Source organism: Sebastes umbrosus, chromosome 14 (genome assembly GCF_015220745.1).
Source record: "Sebastes umbrosus isolate fSebUmb1 chromosome 14, fSebUmb1.pri, whole genome shotgun sequence".
In the NCBI taxonomy this organism is placed as follows: domain Eukaryota; kingdom Metazoa; phylum Chordata; class Actinopteri; order Perciformes; family Sebastidae; genus Sebastes; species Sebastes umbrosus.
The window spans coordinates 22,684,567-22,704,517 of record NC_051282.1 but is presented as its reverse complement, the minus strand read 5'-3'; the positions used below and the strand labels follow the sequence as shown (position 1 = coordinate 22,704,517).

The following is a 19,951-nucleotide window of genomic DNA, read 5'->3' as shown; positions in this document are numbered from 1 at the left end:
TTTTATTTACAGAAAATACACAATATATTTACAATATCTTCTCAAAAAAGTGTCTATTTTCATGTCTATTGATTATTTTAAATTAGCCTATGTCTACTTAGCAACAGTTGTTGAGCAACAAAAATATCTTTTCATTCCTAGCACTGAGGCAGCTGTACAGTACAACCATATTCGCTTACACAGAGCCTTCAAATAACACAAAATAATGGTAGTTAAACTGGCACACACAGCACAACAGTGAGTGGTTCCAACAGATTTTAGACTCTTGCATCTATCAGTTAATTTTACTTCTTTTTTTCTTTTTAAACACAAACAGTGGCCTAAAAAAAAAAAAAAAGACAAACATGAAAGCAACAATAAAAGAGCGGACGAGATAAAGCCAGAGTGTTTAAACATGGTGTGAACCACTAAGTCATGTTTGGAGAGGAGCTAAAGTACGGTTCAGTTTTGCTGAACTTCACTCACTGCAGATTATTATTTATTCCACATATACTGTACAATCACTCATCTGTTGTTTTGTCTTGGTGCATGCACATACAGGCTCACCCAGCCATCCACACACACACACACACGCTCCAATCAGCTGTGGCATCTGCACCGAGCCCCGTTTTGATTAGTCTCTCCAGACGTCGCCCACAGCTGTAGTTATTTTTATTTCACCTGACAACATCCAGCTGTAAGTGTGTGCCGTCTCTCTGCCTTTTCAGCGGCTGTGCATCCCAAATATCAGAAAGCTGAAGAACACAGTGACTCCCACCAGGGAGATGGTCGCAGGGGCGGTGAAGAACTGCCTGTAGTTGATGCGGAAGTACCACACCACGGCCAGTATCACCACGAACACGGGCACCACCAGGCTGCTGGTGCTGATGGCCACGCCGGCGGCCCTGAACCCTCCGGAGGACCCAGACCCGACTCCTGCTCCGGCCCCGGACTGAGCCCCTTCCTCTGGGGTATCATCCTCGTGCAAGGCCTGGGAGATGTGGCAGTGGATCACGCTGTTGTGTGTGACGTTTAGGGAAAACAGAGTCTTCTTGGGATCCTGCAGCAACTGGCCCCGGTAGATGAGTTTTATTTGATGCTCCCGACCTGAGAAGTATTTACTGGAGAGGAAGAGGGAGAAAGAAGAGTTGTTAATAATACAGCATTTTTGTGAAATAGGCTTATTTGTGTTCTTTCAGAGTTAGATGAGAAGAACAATACAATTCTTGTCTGTATATAAATATGGAGCTTCAGCCAGCTGCTGGTTAGCTTAGCTTAACATAAAGACTGGATGCAGGGGGGAACAGTTTGCCAGGCTCCGTCCAAAGATAACAAAAATTGGTAGGCGGATTTTGTTACCTCATCTCAGCAACTCTAAAGCTCACTAATTAACACGTGACGTATTGTTTGTTCAATTTGACAAAAACCAAAGTGCAAAAACGACATGCTTGAATATTTCTTGGACTTCCTGGAGTCTCTGCTAGTCGCCTGGCAACCTCACAGTGACGACGAGGCCAAGAAATATGGTGCCTTCATGGGGTCGTGTTTACCGTGTTCACGAGAAGAGCCCATATGAACGCCCCCCTCTTGTGGTATTCATGACCTCTTAAATGGAAAGTTTCTGAAAGTTCACGAGTTTTGACGTATTGATATCAGAAATGGCGGAGGCTGTGGTTCAAGTTCATTTTTTGGCGCATAATAAGTTAATATATTGTAATTTTGGTCGTATATTGTTTTTCTTTGTGATTTTATAATATGTCTGAGGAAAATGTTGATATCCATGAAGGCCTCATCTTTTTCCTCCACTTGCTAAACTGTTAGCCTCTATGGCTTCTAGACGCCGACAGTAACGTTAATATTGCCGTTGCTTAGCAGCGGTCTTCTCACGACTTAACCACTTGAACGCCACGCATATCGTGAACACGACTTCCCATGTTGTAAACATGAGATCACGAGTTTCATTTGAAGGCACCAATAGTCCCACACGTAACCTCTCGTAAAACCACAACGTGCCGTTTTTACACCTAGACATCACATGTAATTGGAAGAGCCAGGCAAGTTTTCACTATCTGTTTCCAGTCCTTATGCTAAGCTAAGCTAACCAACCACTGGCTATAGCTTCATATTTATCATACAGACATGAATGTGGTATCTGTCCTAATATGCAAAGAATATTTCCCAAAATATAAAACTATTCCTTTCACAATGTATGCTTGAAGGTGGATGTTTGGGGTTGTTTACCTTTTCAGTACTCCCACAGTATCCTGTGGTTCTACAACAGCTACCTCCTCCGTGTCATTTAAATACTTCAGACGGACAGAGATGGAAGTGGCAGTAGTGGTGGTGATGGGGGTGGAGATGGTGCTGGACAACACTGGGATATGCTTTATAATCTTTTTATCTTCCTCCTCCAGCTCCATCTCATCGTCATCCTCCTCATCATCCTCCTCCTCATCTGAAGTATGCAGTCTTCCAGCCTGTGGTTGTTTGCTCTGTATGTCCAGCAGGAGATCAGTCCTAAGCCCCTCAGCTCCCTCCCCAGTCCCCTCGCCCTCTCCTCTCTCAGGCCCCGGCTCGCCGTCGTCCGGCTTGTTCTCCTGAGAAGGCTGAGGAGCCTGCTGCTCCGGGGCGTCAGCGCCGGGAGACCCTCCGCTGTAGCTGTCGTGGCCTCCCAGTCCGATCAGAGAGGCGTGAGCGCCCACGGTGAGGATGGTGCCCAGTATGTGGTCTCCCCGGTCGGCCACGTGAGTCGAGAGCCAAGCGAAGACGAGGGCCAGGACCAGGAGCAACACGCCACCTGCTGCCGTTACCTCAGTCTCCATCCCATCCAGCATGGTCAGTGCACACACTGCCATCTCTGTCCTTCAAACCTGAGGACAAGACACAACACAACAAGGTTATTTATACAGCCCCAGATCATTAATCTGTGCAGCAACTAAGCAAAATCAAACACAGTCTAATCCAACATGTACTATTCTCTCACATGATGTGAATATCTAAACAAACTCAATTTGAATGTATGGGAATATAATCTGGTTTTGCATATAATAACCTCTATGAACATGAGTTATTTTCACAAATAGTGACATATAGTTGTCTAGTTATTTAAATTAAAACTTCACTAAAAAAACAGCACTTTTTTCCACACTAACAACACAGTGAGGTTGGGAGATATATAATGTTGTGAGATATAATGTTGTATATCGTGACTTGATATAAATACGTCAACCAACGGATATTTTGCATTACCATTTATTAATATTAGGGCTGTCTTCGACCACAGAAATTCTTTGTTGACTAACACATTCAATCAACAGATCTGTAAAACTGAGTTTATACCACAAAGAATCACACAAAAGCACCACTTTAAATCTTGTGTTTACCAGAGATGTGCTCGTAAGTTTCTTTGAAATAAGTCATTCAGCATGAAAAGCATTAAAAACGACTAATCACCTAAAGAAATCTAAGTCAACTAAAACCAAAACAACCATTTAGTCGACTAATCGACTAAGAGGGGACAGCCCTTAGTTATTATCTCTAGTTGTATTTGGCCATTGTGGGCAATTAATCAATAAACATAATCATAAGTGTGGCAAAGTACCTTGATTCACCAAAAAACTGACATTCTCCATTTGCTTATTATTTTTTATCTACAAACAGTTTCTCAATTGGATTTTACTACAGCATGATATCATATTAGGGCTGCAACTAATAATTTATTTCATTAAATGAATAATCTTCCAATTATCTTTTAAAATAATCTATAAATTGTCAGAATACAGTAAAAAAAAAAAAGGCCCAAGGTGACCTGTTTTGTCCAACCAACACTAGGAAATTACTGCTATTTATTAATCAGTTATCAAAATGGTAGGGATTCATTGTCTGGGAGTTCATTAATCGACTAATGTTTCACCTCCACATAATGTCATGATATAAGATTACATATACATAATGCCAGAAGAGAGATGATGTCATCCATGGCCTATATGATGACAGTAGAAAAACTTTAGTTTCTATTTTTGGTGTGGAAATGAAAATGAAACCATCCTAATCTTAAAAAAAGCTCTGACCTGGCAGCAATGATAAAGTTGTATTGAGCCCCTCCGCATCCACTCAAAACTACCTTTACAAGACACCCATTACTCTGGTTTCTATATAATAACACTATAAAGACAGTATTTTATAGCTCAGTAGCTACCTATACATGTTTTGTAACAGTATTTTCAGTGTGGTATTAGTACTTTTTACTAAAGTAAAGAATCAGAATACTTCCTCCAATGCTGCCTATTCAGTACAATAGAAATATGTTTTCTATCTGCACACAACATTATATCCAAGATACATTCTGTATATTAAGTCTGTGATTTATCTTTATGGAGGCTGGAGAAGTATTCACATCTTTTGTTTGAGTTGGAGTAACAATATCACAATGTAAAAACATTAAATTATAGCTCTTGCATTAAGTAAAAATACATCAAATTGTATTGAGCCCCTGCTACTTACTCTGGTTTCTATACAATAACACTATAAAGACAGTATGTTATAGCTCAGTAGCTACATATACATGTTCTGATTACAGGCTGGCAGATGAATAATCCTGTAAAGAGGTGTTACCATGTGTAAAAGTCATATATAGGATGAAAGATAGTCAACAGCAGCAGCTCTCAGGTCTCTGGTCAACAGCTGTTTGTTGTATCTGTGAAGCTACAGTATGTCCAAACAACACCCAGCTGTTCAAAGACGTGTCAACACTGATGTCCTCTGCCACGTCACTCATTAAACTCCACATTCAGACATCTAAAACATGTGCTGTTATGTAACCTGATCTCCTGTGAGGCTGACTTGTTGAGCTGCAGGTAATGCTGCTATAGTTAGCGAGCTAAGTTAGCTCGTTAGCTAGCTAGCCTTTCCTTGCTAGCTTGAAAAACAAAAACGACCTTCGGCTGTTTTACGACTCCGTTTAGTTTTAATAGTTCTCAAAGTGAACCTAGAGGTCGTGTGAACGTCTGTGGGTCTGTTGTTGTGTTGGTATTTAACAGATCTTACCTGCCCGGGTGTATAAATCAGAGCATGTTTGAAGACGAGGCTCAATGCTAGCTAGTTAGCAGCTGCTCCTTAAAAACCACATCATAAACACAGAGAGAGGCGGAGTGACGTCAGCGGCCGGCGGCACGGGAGCGCTTGTTTTGGAGACGGGACACGCCTGTTGCTCCTCCTGCTCACACATCTATCTACACTAGAGGTCAGCAACCTTTACTATCTAAAGACACATTTTAGGCAAAAAAAACAAAAAAGAAAATCTGTCTGGAGCCTCAAAACATTTGAGCATTATGCTGAAGGTAACACAGTTTATAGTCTAAGTATATAGTATATAAGTATAATGCAGTGAGGGCCAAAGTGCAAATGCACTATGGAGTATTAGGGCCACATTGAGGGAAAAAACATCTGAGATTTACAGAATAAAATCATAATATTGCGAGAAAAAAGTCGTAATATTACGAGAATAAGTCATAACTTTACAAAAATAAAGTCATATCTATACGAGAAAAAATATCATAATACTACGAGAATAAAGTCATAACTTTACGAGAAAAAAAGTTGTAATATTAAGAGAATAAAGTAATAACTTTACGAGAAAAAGTTGTAATGTTACGAGAAAAAAGTTGTAATATTCCGAGAGTAAAGTCATAACTTTACGAGAAAAAAAGTCGTAATATTACGAGAATAAAGTCATAATATTACTAGAATAAAGTCATAACTTTACGAGAAAAAAAGAAAATAACACGTAAAATTACTACTTTATATTATTATGCCTTTATTCTCATAATACTACGACTTTTTTCTCGTAAACCTATGACTTTATTCTTGGTATATTATGACTTTATTCTCAAAATCTCAGATTTTTTTTTTTCCTCAATGTGGCCCTAATACTCCGTCGTACCATAGACCTACAACTATGATAAATAAAAATGAAAATGTAAACAAATAAACAGTTATTCATTTCCATTTGTATCCACAGGGAGCCACTGGAGAGGAGCTAAAGAGCCTCATGTGGCTCCAGAGCCGCAGGTTGCAGACCCCTGAACTATACAGAATATAATAAATAAATGAATAAATAAATAAATAAATAAATAATTAAAATATTAATCTGGTACGTAACAAGTAACCAAAAAGTACAATATTTCCCTTTAAATTGGAGTGAAGTAGAAGTACAAAGTAGCATATATATCAATTTATATTCTGGCCAGTTTTATGGAAAATGCAAAAATAACAAAAGCATATTACAACACGAATATTACTACCACTGTTTTGAGTATTACTGAATATTTCTCATATGGTATTCCATTTTTTGTATATTGTGTAATTCAAAGAAGCCTATTTTTGATTGCACTTTCATGCAACAGTAATGTCAGAATTTTTTATGCTAGCACCCTGTTGCTGAAATTAGTGTTAAAACAATAATACCAACCAACTGACCAATACAATATAAATCTGTTTAAAGTAAATAATAATCCAACAGGAGGTAAAGTTGTATTTATTTGTATTTTCTTACAGAAACTCCATCTGAAAGTATTTCAAGTTGACAAAAACAAGTGTTAGTTTAAAAAAAAGTAGCTGTAATCTAAAATAAATCTTGTTTCCAAAGAGTTAAAAATGTGTATATATACAACATAAAGTCAGTGGAGCGTCCCATCGTTACTCAGCAGCAGGTAATCCCTCACAGTGCTGGGAATGTCCAGGTCACTGACTGCTGGGAAACACCGGCCTCTGAGGAGCAGGCGTAGAGCACATCGACAGAGATGCTGCAGAGAACGAGGCTGGCCGCTCCGCTGACGCACCAAGTCAAAGAAAGGTCGGTGCTCCTGAGGCAGGAAGGGACAGAAGATAAACACTATAGAGCAGTGGATGGTAAACAAGGAGAGAAGAGGTGATTTAAAACAAGGCTCACCTCGTCTATCTCAGTAGACAGAGAGTCCATCCACTCACAGGGAGGGATGGAGGTGTACGAGTTCAGCATCACCTCCAGAGTGGCCGGAGAGAGGACGCACTGCTTCAACGTCTGGAGAGAGAGAGAGAGAGAAAAAAATAGGCTATTCATAGTATACAACTTCTTCAAAACACTGTTGAGTCAAACTACATTAAAAGAGGATAGATTTGGTTGTTGTTAACCTTTGGTGAAACAGGCTGAGCTCCGTGGTTCAGAAGCGACCGTGCTATTGCTTCCGGTTGCTGGCCCAGGTAATCTTCAACCACCTTAACGAACAAACAGAAGAGTGTTAATCTCAGTTTACATAAAAAATAATATCTCTACTTGATCAATCCACCCGATTTGACTGTTATCAGCTCAAGTGTGCGTTATCATTCGTTGTAAGCCTCATAGATGTGGGTCAGTAGGGGCCTGCTACACCTACTACATTGTGAAAATGAAACTTGAAAGCAACGTTGTAAAACTGAATGAAATGTTACATTTTGAACACAAAACAGCTTCTTTAGTTTTAGGTAACAAAACCACTAGATGTCGCTGTTGTCTTCTTTAAGGGGCCGTTCACATGCCACGTTTTTGCGCGCTCAAATCCATTGTTATCAATATAAAATAAAGTAATTCAACTTTTGGAACGCTGCAGCGCGCACCGCATGTCATGTCATGTGACGAGGAACAACCAATGACAGTTGGTAGATATCTTTTCTTTCTTCTGTAAATATCAATCTACGGTAAATATATGGAGGAGAAGTTACTGGCTTCACCCTCTCCGTCTAAGAACTGACACAAAGAAATCGAGCCGTAAAGTTAATGTGAGGGATTGACGGTGCTGGAAATCAAATTTATCTTTGTTCTGACTGAGTTTAGTTTAGTCAGTGAGGCTTTTACTGCGAAATTACCATAACTTCATCATCGTCATCGCAGCACGCCAGTTTTGGTTGCTTAGTAACAGTAGTAGTGCAACCTCCGAAGCACCTCGGATAAAAGGATGAAAGCGACCCGGCTGGCGTTTTCAACGCAGTTTTAGATGCAACATGTAAACGGCACCTTATTCCTTCTTTCGGTGATGATAAAACCTACTAGTAGGTGTAGCAGGCCCCTTCTGACCCACATCTATGAGGCTTATAACCACTGATAACGCCCATATAATAATCGACTGATCAATCAGATTCTAAACTTCACATCTTTGCTGTTTCACAGAACTCTACCGAACCCTGACGTCCACCCGGCCCTCATGAGCTACCTGCAGCAGACAGTCAAGTGGTGTGTATCCGGCACAGTTGGCAACATCTGCCTTGGCTCCGTGCTGCAGGAGGACGTTCACAATCTGGTGGCTGCAGTTTGCACAGGCGTTGTGCAGAGGGGTGTGCTGCTTCCTGCCTGCAGTTCTGGGGTCAGCTCCGGCACCCAGCAGCTTTTGAATCACACGTAGATAGCGGCCGGCCTCAGAGGGCCTCTCGGCGGCGGAGCAGGCAGCGTTCAGAGGCGTCTCCCCCTCTTGATTCGTGGCTAACACGTCCGCTCCGTGGCTGAGGAAGAGCTCCACGTGCTCCTCCAGGCCTCGCCGGGCGGCCACATGCAGAGCTGTGACCCTCGACTCCCTCATCCTGATGCTGACCTCTGCTCCTCCGTCTATCAGCAACTCAGCACACCTGGAACGAAAGGCTCACATCTGCATCTACATCGCAATTTATACTTCCTCTCTAACATTAGTTAAAGTTTTCTTGAAAGAAAGAAGATGCAAGATCTTTTGGTTCAGGAAAATTCTCAAAGTCTCAAAGAAAAATTTAATTTTCTTACATTCTCGGTGAGCCATTTGTCTTATTATGAGAAAATTAGGTTTTTAAATTAGACTTTTATTATTACGGTAGGAAGAAATTACGTTTAAAGATGAATATTTTTGCACAGTAAGAGAAGATTAACATGAAACTTCAGTTAACCCAGTGCTGCAACTGGGCCTAATAGAGATTATTGATATTAATATATATAGTACAAATGGTTAGTTGCTCCTCCACCACTCACTGGAATGACTGGGCGGAGGTGCAGAGGTGAAGAGGAGCGCTGCCGTCTGCAGCCAGCAGGTCAGGATCTGCTCCGTGAGAAAGCAGCAGCTGGACACAGACAGCGTTACCCCCCATACAGGCATCATGGAGGGCCGTGTGTCCTCCGGGGTCGGCGTTCACCTCGGCCCCACGAAACAGCAGCTCCTCCACACATCCTGAGTGTCCTCTGCCGGCGGCCAGGCGTAATGCTGAAGTCTGCTTCACCTTGGAGCTCAGCGTCCACATGCCTGACAGAGACACAGAGAGGCTGTCAAGTGTGCGTGTCAAGTGAGATTATGAGAAAGATGTTGAGCTCGTACCCATCTCTGGAGCCCACACCATCTCCTCATGCACCGTCTCCATCAGGGCATTGACCATCGCGGGGTCCTTCAGCACCGCATACACTCCTCTCATGTCCCCGCACATGAAGGTGTTGTGGACGGCCGTGTCTCTGCAACGGATCTGTGTTGGAGGGGCCCGGACCTCCTGGAGCCGCTGCTGCTGCCTGGGAGGAGGTCTGGGGGCCCGGGGCAGCGGGGCCCTGGTCATGGCTCTCCTGTGAGCCAACGTTCGCCGAGCATCCTCCCACTCCTGAAGCTCCTGCTCCAGTCTCAGAGAGCGCAGTGAGGTAGATGTGAACGGAAATGTGTCCTTTGACATGGCACCTTTTAAAGTGAGCACACCAGACAGTTAACAAGCTGTGCAAATAAGGCGAGTTAGAAAGTAGATTTTCCTGTAAGTCCACATATTAAACTCTCTAAAGCAACAGCCTCTGAAGCACTGGGCTGTTACTGCTCAGAGAAAATGTCAGCCCACAGCTTCTACTCACCCTTCACTGGAACTGGTGTGATTCACAGAGAGTCCAAGCAGAGGTCAAGGAAAAACTTTCATAATTTAAATCAGTCTCGCTTTCCTTTTATGTCAAACGTTAGTGTTAACGTGTGTGTTAAAATGTCCTTCCTTTATGGACACAGTCACATGCTTGTTGCTCAAACACAACTTCAGCAGTAATTATTAATAGATCAGAATGCAAGCTGATACTTGTATTACCCCAGATGGCCACCAGATAGCAGTATTGATCTGGTATTTAAAAACAGTCACTTCAACCAAAGAGCCAACAAATGTCAAGATAGAGAGGTTGTGTCACCACTTGTCACCATTTCACACAGTTTGTAAACATTCCAAATGTGTCCCCAGTTTATATCCTGTTGCAGTGAATGGCATCAGCTGACAGGAAGTAAACATGGATCCAAGCTGTTGCTTAGCATCGTTATTCTGTTGAAAGTGTCTATTGAAGATCACAACTTTCAAAATGTGTTGTAGACTATTAAAATGTTTGCAACTTTTTCATTAGCGTTTTTGATATTGTAAGTGTGGAAAACCCGAACTTGATAAAACATCAGAGTTTTAGCATATATTCGTAATATCTAGCCTCTCCTATGAGTAAAAATAGTTTTAATTCAACATAAAAAATAAAGGAAAAATGCAGTAAAATCGGTGCAGCTTAGCTAAAATCAAACAAAAACGAAGAGTAGGGATGTGAATCCTCTCGCTCTGTTTCAATACTCTTTGTAAAAACACATCCTACGTCATTACGTCGTGTTTGAACGTGGCGGCGCGTATTACCTAGCAGCAGATCAGCCCACCTAAAGTTCTCCTGTAGCTCGGTAGATCAGTTTTATGGTTAAATTAAAGGTATGAGAACAAAACACATCATGTTTATACACAGTTACTGAATGGCTCTAAAGGTTTCAGTAAGTTTTTGGAGTCGATACGGCTTCTTTCATCTTGATATCTCATGACTGCGATGGTGAGTGAACCAAACTAACAGCAACAAACTAACAACAGTCAGAGCTAACTAAGCTAACAGATGCTAACAACACTAGTTTATGACACTTTCTTTTGTTTGTTATTATCATCCCCACGTGTTTAAATAGTTTATAGCTGTACATGCTGTGAAGACATCTGTTGTTCTCTCTGTTTCAGACCTGTAAACTAAGTGGCCTGTTCAGCATTGGTGATGACTTTGATGATGAGGTGATTCCCAGCAGACACACCTGATTTCATTTAACTGTCAATTTGGGCTGCTGCACAATCTGTAACATCATGATCACCTCTTTCACACTGTTTATGTTCAGTTCAGATAACTTTATTCATCCCCATAGGGGCAATTCATTTGTAGCATTCCAAGAATAGAATAGAAAGCTTTATTGTCATTGTATTAAATACATGAGATTCACAGTTACCACTTCTGGTCAGTGCTTTAAAAACAAATACATGACAAGACGAGGCAGATAAAACATTTAACAGGTAAAACACACACAGTTATCAAGTAAATAAAACAGGTAAAGTAGATGTAATAAATAAATATAAACAGAAGTGTTACACTAGAAGTATAATATATATATAAAGATGTAATGTAAACAGGTAATGCATTTGTAAAATAGGTAGGGTAGATGTAATAAATAAAATGTAAACAAAGTTGCACTTGAGGTATATATTGCATCAAGGATATATTGCACAGATAAATGTATTTACATTCAGTGTATTAATATTACTCAGATTTATTTTTCAGTATTTTCAGTCCATACATCCATACATACATACATACATCCATACATCCATACATACATACATACATACATACATACAACAGACAACCAGTAATTAGTTAAGTCAAAGGAAACATATTAAAGGCATGGGGCAGTTGGAGGGACACGTAACAATAAGAACCATATAAATACATAGGATTATGGCAATAAAAGCCAAAAAATAAGAAACAACATATCTTAAAGTCCCTCTAAATAACAGTCATTTAAAATGGGTATGGTCTGTGTTCAGTGCTTTAACAGCAGAAGGGATAAAAGACGATTTGTTCTCCTTAAGGGCACATTATAACGTCGTATGTAATATATGTGTGTGTGTGTTTCCCAGGAACTGCTCGGGACAGACTGGGCTGTCCACTCAGCGTCTGGACCAGCCGATGTGGCAGCTGTCGTGTCATCCTGCACACTGCGGGCTTCCTCTGTTTCTCACAGAGAGCCGGAGAAAAACTGCCTTCAGAAGCGAGCTGGAGAGAGATCAGCTGCCCTGTGTAATGGCACAGCATCAAGCAGCAGCACGCACACTGCTGCTGGACAAACTGTTGCTCTGGGTTTGAGGCAGCCCTGCACTTCCACTTCCTCCTCCTCCTCCTCCTCCTTCGCTCAGCCCCGTCCTCCCACACTAAATACCTCTCAGCCTAATTTGGCATCGAAACAGAGTCCAGAGAAGCCCTGCGTGGCTCAGGATGATTTTGATGACTGGGATGTTGATCTGGCAGACCTGGAGGAGTGTGACCGCCAGATGGGGCAGCCTCCTGCTCCAACCCCACCTGCTCCCGCGGTCGATCCTGCATCTTCAGCCAAAGCACTGCGACCCCCGACCTGTGGGGGGATTCAGACACAACCTAATCGGACCCTGAGAGACTTCAGCACTCCGCGCCAGGCTTCTGGCTCGTTTGGTCTTAACGTGCCTCCTCGGACCTCCTCCGCTCCTCTTCTGCGATCTCCAAATCCTCGCCCTTCTTTCCTGTCAGCCCCTCCACAGAGTCCTGGTGTTTTCCCTGGTCTTACTACGTCTTCTCCTGCCCCTAGCCCCATTTCCAGGACACTAAACAGGCCTCAGAGACCGTGGGCAACTCCCGGACCCTCCCCTCAGGGCCCCCGCGGCCTCTTTGAGACAGTCTCCCCAGCGCCCTCTTCCTCCCCCTCCACACTGAGCCCTCATCCACTTCACACACCGGTCCTCACCAACCACCTGGTCCAGCTGGTATCAGCCTCTAATAAGCTTCCTCAGAAGAGGCCTCGCTCTGAGCTTCACCGGCCCAGGACCCGACGCTTCCCCGGCCCCGCTGGATTCCTGCCACAGCAGGTTAGTCTCATCCAGCGCCGGTGCACCCCCCCTCTGCCATCTGAAGTTCCTGTTCGTATCTGCCTGGTTGCAGTGTGTTGACTTCTTTTGAAGCACCGGGGCAGTGAAGTCACATGTAATCTCACCCTCATGGTCAGAAATTACACTGCAGCTCTGTGGATTTGTCACCTCTGTTCTAATGAAATGACTGTCAAGGAAATGTATCGCTTATGTGTTTGTTTTTCCACCACGGTGCTGTGTCATAATTGAATTCTTCTCTCTCAGATGCAGGGTCAGAACCTGGACGACATCGTGGTTTCTGTCCCTCAGACTCCTGCTCACGGTGCTGTGGCCCGATCGCCAAGCCAGGTAATAAAAGCACAGACAGAGATATGCACAAAAAACATGAAAGCTTGTTTTGATTTGATGTGGATTTTTATCATCTTATGATTTCCTCAATCAGTCGATACATTTTTGGTCTATAAAATGTCTTTCCCAAATTTCGTATTGACATATTCAAATGTCTTATTTTGTCCGATCAACAGTCCAAAACCCAAATGCTCAGTTTAATATCATGGAAGACAAAGAAAACCAGCAAATATCCACACTGGAGAAGCTGGAAACACTGAATTATTGCCATTTTTACTTAAAAAAAAATGATGAATCGATTATTTTCCGGGTTCTCCGGCTTCCTCCCAAAGTCCAAAAACATGCAGGTTAGGGAAATTGTTGACTCTAAATTTCCCGTAGGTGTGAATGTGAGCGTGAATGGTTGTCTGTCTCTATGTGTCAGCCCTGTGATAGTCTGGTGACCTGTCCAGGGTGTACCTGGCCTTTGCTCAGTGTCAGCTGGGATCGGCTCCAGCCCCCCCACGACCCTCAACAGGATAAGCAGTTACAGATAATGGACAGATGGATGAATTATTATTATCAAAATAGTTACAGAATGTGTTTGACTCGTTTTAAAGGGCTCCAGCTCTCAGACCGAAGAAGACGAGTTCAGCGGCGGTGCCTGGGCAGCGATGAAGGCAGAGATGGGGTTGGATGAGAGGAACCCCTCGTGCTTCCTGCACTCCTACAGCGTAGTCATGGTGATCCGGAAGGTGATTATTACCAATACTCATCTTTTCTTGTTCACTTACAAACTTAAACCACAATGAAGAAGATGTACTAAAATAAAACTACATCCATTTTCATTTCAGTCCAGTTCAAGTCTTTCGTGATAAGTGCATGTTTATTTAGGTCAAGCCGTTGTTTTATGATTTATCCTCCATCATAACAGACCGCGCGTCGCTGCTGGAGGTCTATTGGCATAATCAGGACAAATGGAGGAGCTGTAGCAGAGCTGTTTTGTAATTATAAACAGTGCGATCACTCATCAATCACTCTAATGGAGACTCTGCTGTTACTCCGCTCTCCCCGCGTGCCGACCTCTGTAGAATAACTCGCTGGCGTTGCGAGCACTTACACATGTTGTTTCTGGCGTGGCTGTTGACACAAGGCTCCATTTACACGAGTCACTGGCAGGACGCGGGCTGAGCTCATTCAGGTTAAGCTGTTTACATGAACCTCGGCTTCCCAAAATCCCTGTTTGCATGAATAAACAAATTAACACACAGCCCTCCCCTCTTCTGTTGAAGACTGAACAGTAACATGTTCCATCTAATGCAGCGGAAAGAGAGGATGATCCCAGCAGTAAATAACGCTCACTGCTGTTTATTTATTGACAAACCTGGGGATGTTGTGCCGATGGTGAGAACAGAGGCCTGTGTTACGAAGTGAGTTCAACACAACCAGGGTATCTTCTCGTTATCTAGTTTAACTAACCCTAACAAACACACTCACGCTAAACGGTCCTACGACGGTGGCTATCAACTCGGTAAGTCAACCCAAGGTTTCTCAATCTGGCTATGAGCGCGTTCACATGAAAGGGGCGGTGTTTGTAGCATCTGACCAATCACAAACATGGACAAGTCTACTGTCAGCAGAGCCAAGAGCAATCTATAATATTATACAATCACGAAGAAGTTTGTGTTTTATGACCAAAATCTCAAAGTATTCAGTTTACTATCATATATGTCAAAGAAAAGCTCCAAATGTTTGACATTTTTTCTTGAAAAATGACTGAAAAGATTAATTGATTTTCAAACTGGTTGCCAATTAATTTTCTGACACTTAATTAATCGATCAATCAACCATTACAGCCCTAAAAGTGTTTTACACGCTACAGTAATATGGGTGGAAATCGATGCAAGCTCACCTGAGTTCCATTAAAAAAAAAAAGTTAATTATACCATACTGTGTTATTTGATTCACCAGCTGACGTGTTGTTTTGTTTTCCCTCGTCGATGCAGGCTGCACTGAAACAGCTGGCGAAGAACAAAGTGCCCAACATGGCCGTGCTCCTGAAGAGCATCATCCACACACACGCCGATGCCAAGGCTGTGTTTAAAGACCCAACAGGTAGTTGACTCACACACACACACATACACACACACACACACACACTAAATGATTAAACAAACACAAACTTGTGCACCAGAAGTAACTGAAATAGTGTGTTTAAGTGATGGTGAATAAAAGAGAGAGAGAGAGAGAGTTGGTTGGCTGATTGAGCTCCACATGGGGCGAAAACAGACGCAGTAACATGCTTGATTAAACACACACACACACACACACACACACACACACACGTGTATAAACAGTACACACTCATCAGTTCTGCTCCTACAGCAGGAAGCCTCTTTCTTGCCTCTTTTTCCTTCACCCTTTATCCTCCTCTTAAGCTGAGCCGGTTGCCATGGCCCCCAGAGAGCAGCCCCACGAGGTGTGCTGATTATTAACACTCAGGAGTGGATGTTGTACTCAACACAGGACTTAAGTGCTTATTAGTGATTCAATTGTAGTAGATTGGCATCAGCAGTGGGTGGGTTTAAAGTGCTTCGTGACACCACAAGGGAGCGTTTTGTCAGTAATGTGCCTCCCACCTGCTGAAAGGTTCGTCTCCAGCAGGGAGTTATCTCAACCTCTATATGTACTAGTGTTGACAAGATTAGCCGACGAATCGATCGGCCGGAAAATTAATCACCAAATGAATCATTTATCAAGCATAAATAGGACAACATTTTCTGCTCCCTGCTTCTTAAAGGTACAGTGTAACATTTCAGGGGATGTATTGGCAAAAATGGAATGTAATATTCATAACTATATTTTCATTAGTGTATAATCACCTGAAACTAAGAATCGTTGTTTTCGTTATCTTAAAATGAGCCCTTCATATCTACATAGGGAGAGAATCCTCTTCATGGGTTGTGTCTAGAAGGTAACCCGCAAATTGTGAAATCTGATGATCTGCAAAAAGTTGCAAAAACTCTTGCCAGACTCGCTGCCTGACGACCTATCCTAACCTTGACCATTCAAGGTCAATGTCTAACTTGACCATCTCGCAAGAGTTTCCCCAATTTACTGGTTCCCTTCTAGACACGACCCTCTTCGCAGAGTCCGCCATGTTGCTCCGCTATTTTTCTACAGTAGCCCAGAACGGACAAACCAAACACTGAATCTGTACACCTGATGTTACTTCCAATAAATCATTACGGGAAAACAGAGTTTATTTTAATGCTATTTTATGTTTCTCCCCCCTTAACCTGTATTAAGAGAGCTGTCCAGTAAGAGGGGAGTGCATAAGGACATCTTGGACCTGCAAGCATTCCTTGACTCTGTTCATTTCTCTCATTGTTCATAATATATTTCTGACTGAAGGGGAGATTCAGGGAACAGTTCATCGGCGTCTCCTAGAGGACCGCGTGGAGGAGCTGAAGGTCGGAGCTGTACTCCTGCTCAAACAAGTGAGACTGACCGCTTCCATTTCTTTAAACTTTAATGACGGTAACTGCAGTTTAGTATTTTAGCTTAACATTACAAATCTATTTATGTCTCTCTCTCTCTCTCTCTCTCTGTGGACAGGTGGGCGTGTTTTCCCCCTCCCATCGTAACCATTACCTGAACGTGACACCCAACAACCTGCTGAGGATCTACGCCCCGGATGGAGTCAGTCTGTCCTCCACTCAGCTCCCCCCGCTCGTCCTGGTGAGCACCACGACCGTCAGCTGAAGACAAGAATAGCACAGTCCAACAAATATGAAATCTGTCATCCAGAATAATCCGTCAAGCTGTCAGCTGTCCCCTCAGAGCATTTCTCTCTCTATCCAGGAGCCGATGTCACCCTCTGGTCCTCCCGCCGCCGTCCACCGGGAGCCCGTGTCTCAGATGCAGCTGGTGTTTGACGAGGACAATGATGAGGGACAAGAAAGAGGCGAAGACCCTAAAGCCCCAAGAGACACTAGAGCCGGCTCCAGCAGAGGCCCCCAAGAGCCTCCTGGGAAGCCAGCGCCGCAGGACTCAGGCTGGGATGCAGGTGGGGCCTCTAATATGTAATAACACTTGTGATGAGAGCGGGAGATTAATTCTAGTCACATCCCGACGGTTGCCGAGCGTCAGCAGCAACACCGTCTGGTAACGCTTTGTGATATTAACATTTGACTCGCTGACCCAAAACCCAGTCTGACTGTAGCAAAACAAAGAGGCAGCTGATTGCATTGTTCTGCACTAAAGCTGCAGCTAACCAATGTTTTCATTTTCTGCTTTTCTCTTTTTATTACTCAGTCAGTAAAACATACAAAAAATAGATGCACATGATGGTTCACAATAAAAGGCAGCAGAGTCTGAATTTGTATTTTACATGATTAGTCTGATCAGAAGCCAACTCATAACTATTCATCTATTAATCACATGAAACATGGAGGCGAGCCAAGTTCAGCGGTTGAGACGGCTCCAGGGGCCTTAAAGACCCAGTGAGATGAAAAATACATTTTCCCAGTTTTAATCCTGTGACCCTGTGTTAATTGTTCATTTATCTCTTGTTATATGCCAAACACATGTCAAAAGACTCAGTATCGGAGTATTTTTACATCAAAATCCCAATCTTTGTTGAGTTAACTTGCATAACTGGCTAACAAACAATATATGTTTGTTTTTAGAGTACATAGAAACATTTAATAAAAAAAAATCACCTGCCAAAACATGATTTTTGTTTGTCGGGTTTGATCCCCATTAACTAAAGCATTGTAGCAGCTCTTCTACCTAGGGTCCACAAACACAGTTGTGGTCAACAGTTGTCAACTATTAAATTAACCGCCAACTATTTTGTTAATCGATTAATCGGTTTGATTAATTCTCTGATTCCAGCTTCTTAAATGTGAATATTTTCTGGTTTCTTTACTCCTCTATGGTAGTAAACTGAATATCTTTGAGTTGTGGACAAAACAAGACATTTGAGGACGTCGCTTTGGGAAACACTGATAGTAATTTTTTTTACATTTTTTGACCTATTATAGACCAAACAACTCTTCGATTAATCGATGAATGAAAATAATCAACAGATTAATCGATGAATGAAAATAATCATTGGTTTCAGCCTGACAACGAACAGCTAACTGGTTAAGGCTCAAACCGCTCCCCTCATTTGATATCCTCTACTGTCTAAATGCCCCAAAACAGGCTTTTAAAAACTGTTTGTTACATATTTACATGAAAACGTTCCTTTTTAACACTAATTCCCGGCAGGTAATGGTTTCTCAGTTCCCCACCAGTTGAATTGGATTTGATGTAAAATTACACATAATTTCATCATGTTCTTTTTCTTATCTATGTCTTTGTCTGTGTGCTGTGCAGATGATGACCTGGATGAACTCCTGGGAGAGTTACCTGAGGACACTTACAGCCTCTGACATTACATCAGCCAACCCCTCTGTACAGACTGTCTCCACTGACTGCACCACAGTAAAGATGTTATCCTTTTGTTTTCTCTTTAAAATGATAATTATCCAACTACTGAAGAACTTGTGAAAATGTGTATATGTTGTAAAGACTTGTTTTCCTTTCCTCGACTGTGTTCGATATCCAGTTCATAAATAGCACAGAGAATCGTCTTGACTTAATTAGTTGTTACTGTGTCATTTCTATGCATCACTGATGACTGATGTGTTATAAGAGGCAGTCTCTCGAAGCCAACACATGCTCATTAATTAATTACAAAAAGCTCCGAAAAATCAGCTCTGTTTGATTTCAGCTTCTTAAATTCTCCTAAAGAATATAATTAGTCTGAGATTGTTTGTGTGTTAGGGATGCAGCCTCCTCCCTTTCATTGTTAGCCATTGTTGCACTCTACTTCAGTGACCTTGAAATAAACAACTAATCTACACACGGCATTGATTTGCTAATCAGGCAAAATGAAAGCGAGGGGAGGCTTCTTTGTTCGTTTTCGCCCTTGCCCTCCATTTTCAGTCGTGTCTCTTTCTCCGAGCCTCGGAGCGTAGAGTGAGATACACTGTGACCCAGCTTGTCTGCCATGCATTAAGAGGTGTGTCGGAGGTTTCTTTCGGGGCAGGGATTGCAGGCAGGTAGTCTCATGTGGTTTGCTGGACCAACGAAGTGTTTACCCAGCCCCCGTCTGCAGAGAGAGCCAGAGCATCAGGGTGGAGTCGTACTGTGACTAACAGGCTCTTATGGAGGCTTTCCCAACAGCATCCTCCACTACCCTGCCTCACTGTAAGAGATCCAGGTTAATCCTCTCTGCCTCTTTGTCATTTGGCGTATAATGCATCTGCTTAAATTGCCTGGTTTGTGTTCAAAAGAGAGGGATGATGAAATAGGGTGCATTTTCAGTCCTCCTAAATGCTTTTTGCTCTCAGTTATTTGGCTGAAATAAATACAGGTTACAGTACAGTCTCTAAGTATTTGGACGGTGACACATTTTCAATTGTTTTGGCTCTGTACTCACTGCACATTTGAGCTTGAATTATAGCCAACTGTGCAGTGGCTTTGTGGTGAAAGTGCGTTTTTTTTATATCCATATGGGGAGGACAGTGTTGAAATCGTAGCCTTTTCATCGTCCCACTGCTTCAACAAATCAGGAAGCTTTATAGAAGATAACTAGCTATAGATGTGTTGTTCATTTGTTCAACTGTTAACCCAGATTTCTCACTTACCCTCGGTG

General features: G+C 42.5%; 3 protein-coding genes across 3 annotated transcripts; 1 reads left to right on the top strand and 2 right to left on the bottom strand.

Moving 5' to 3' along the window:
* Positions 1-304: 304 nt before the first annotated feature.
* On the bottom strand, positions 305-5,189 carry tmub2 (transmembrane and ubiquitin-like domain containing 2). Its single transcript, XM_037791759.1, has 3 exons — positions 5,026-5,189; positions 2,221-2,849; positions 305-1,100 (listed from the first exon to the last, which is right to left on the bottom strand). Exons 2-3 carry the CDS (start codon positions 2,832-2,834, stop codon positions 704-706), a joined length of 1,011 nt encoding a protein of 336 aa, XP_037647687.1. The 5' UTR covers positions 2,835-2,849; positions 5,026-5,189; the 3' UTR covers positions 305-703.
* Positions 5,190-6,498: 1,309 nt separating this feature from the next.
* Positions 6,499-10,115, bottom strand: asb16 (ankyrin repeat and SOCS box containing 16). Its single transcript, XM_037792368.1, has 7 exons — positions 9,833-10,115; positions 9,324-9,668; positions 8,984-9,251; positions 8,205-8,613; positions 7,150-7,233; positions 6,929-7,039; positions 6,499-6,842 (listed from the first exon to the last, which is right to left on the bottom strand). Exons 2-7 carry the CDS (start codon positions 9,661-9,663, stop codon positions 6,657-6,659), a joined length of 1,398 nt encoding a protein of 465 aa, XP_037648296.1. The 5' UTR covers positions 9,664-9,668; positions 9,833-10,115; the 3' UTR covers positions 6,499-6,656.
* A 457-nt stretch (positions 10,116-10,572) lies between these two features.
* hrob (homologous recombination factor with OB-fold) lies at positions 10,573-19,185 on the top strand. The gene is made up of 10 exons (XM_037792367.1): positions 10,573-10,813; positions 10,990-11,040; positions 11,938-12,915; positions 13,180-13,263; positions 13,863-13,997; positions 15,249-15,357; positions 16,657-16,742; positions 16,861-16,983; positions 17,107-17,311; positions 18,628-19,185. Exons 1-10 carry the CDS (start codon positions 10,802-10,804, stop codon positions 18,681-18,683), a joined length of 1,839 nt encoding a protein of 612 aa, XP_037648295.1. The 5' UTR covers positions 10,573-10,801; the 3' UTR covers positions 18,684-19,185.
* The last annotated feature ends 766 nt before the right edge of the window (positions 19,186-19,951 follow it).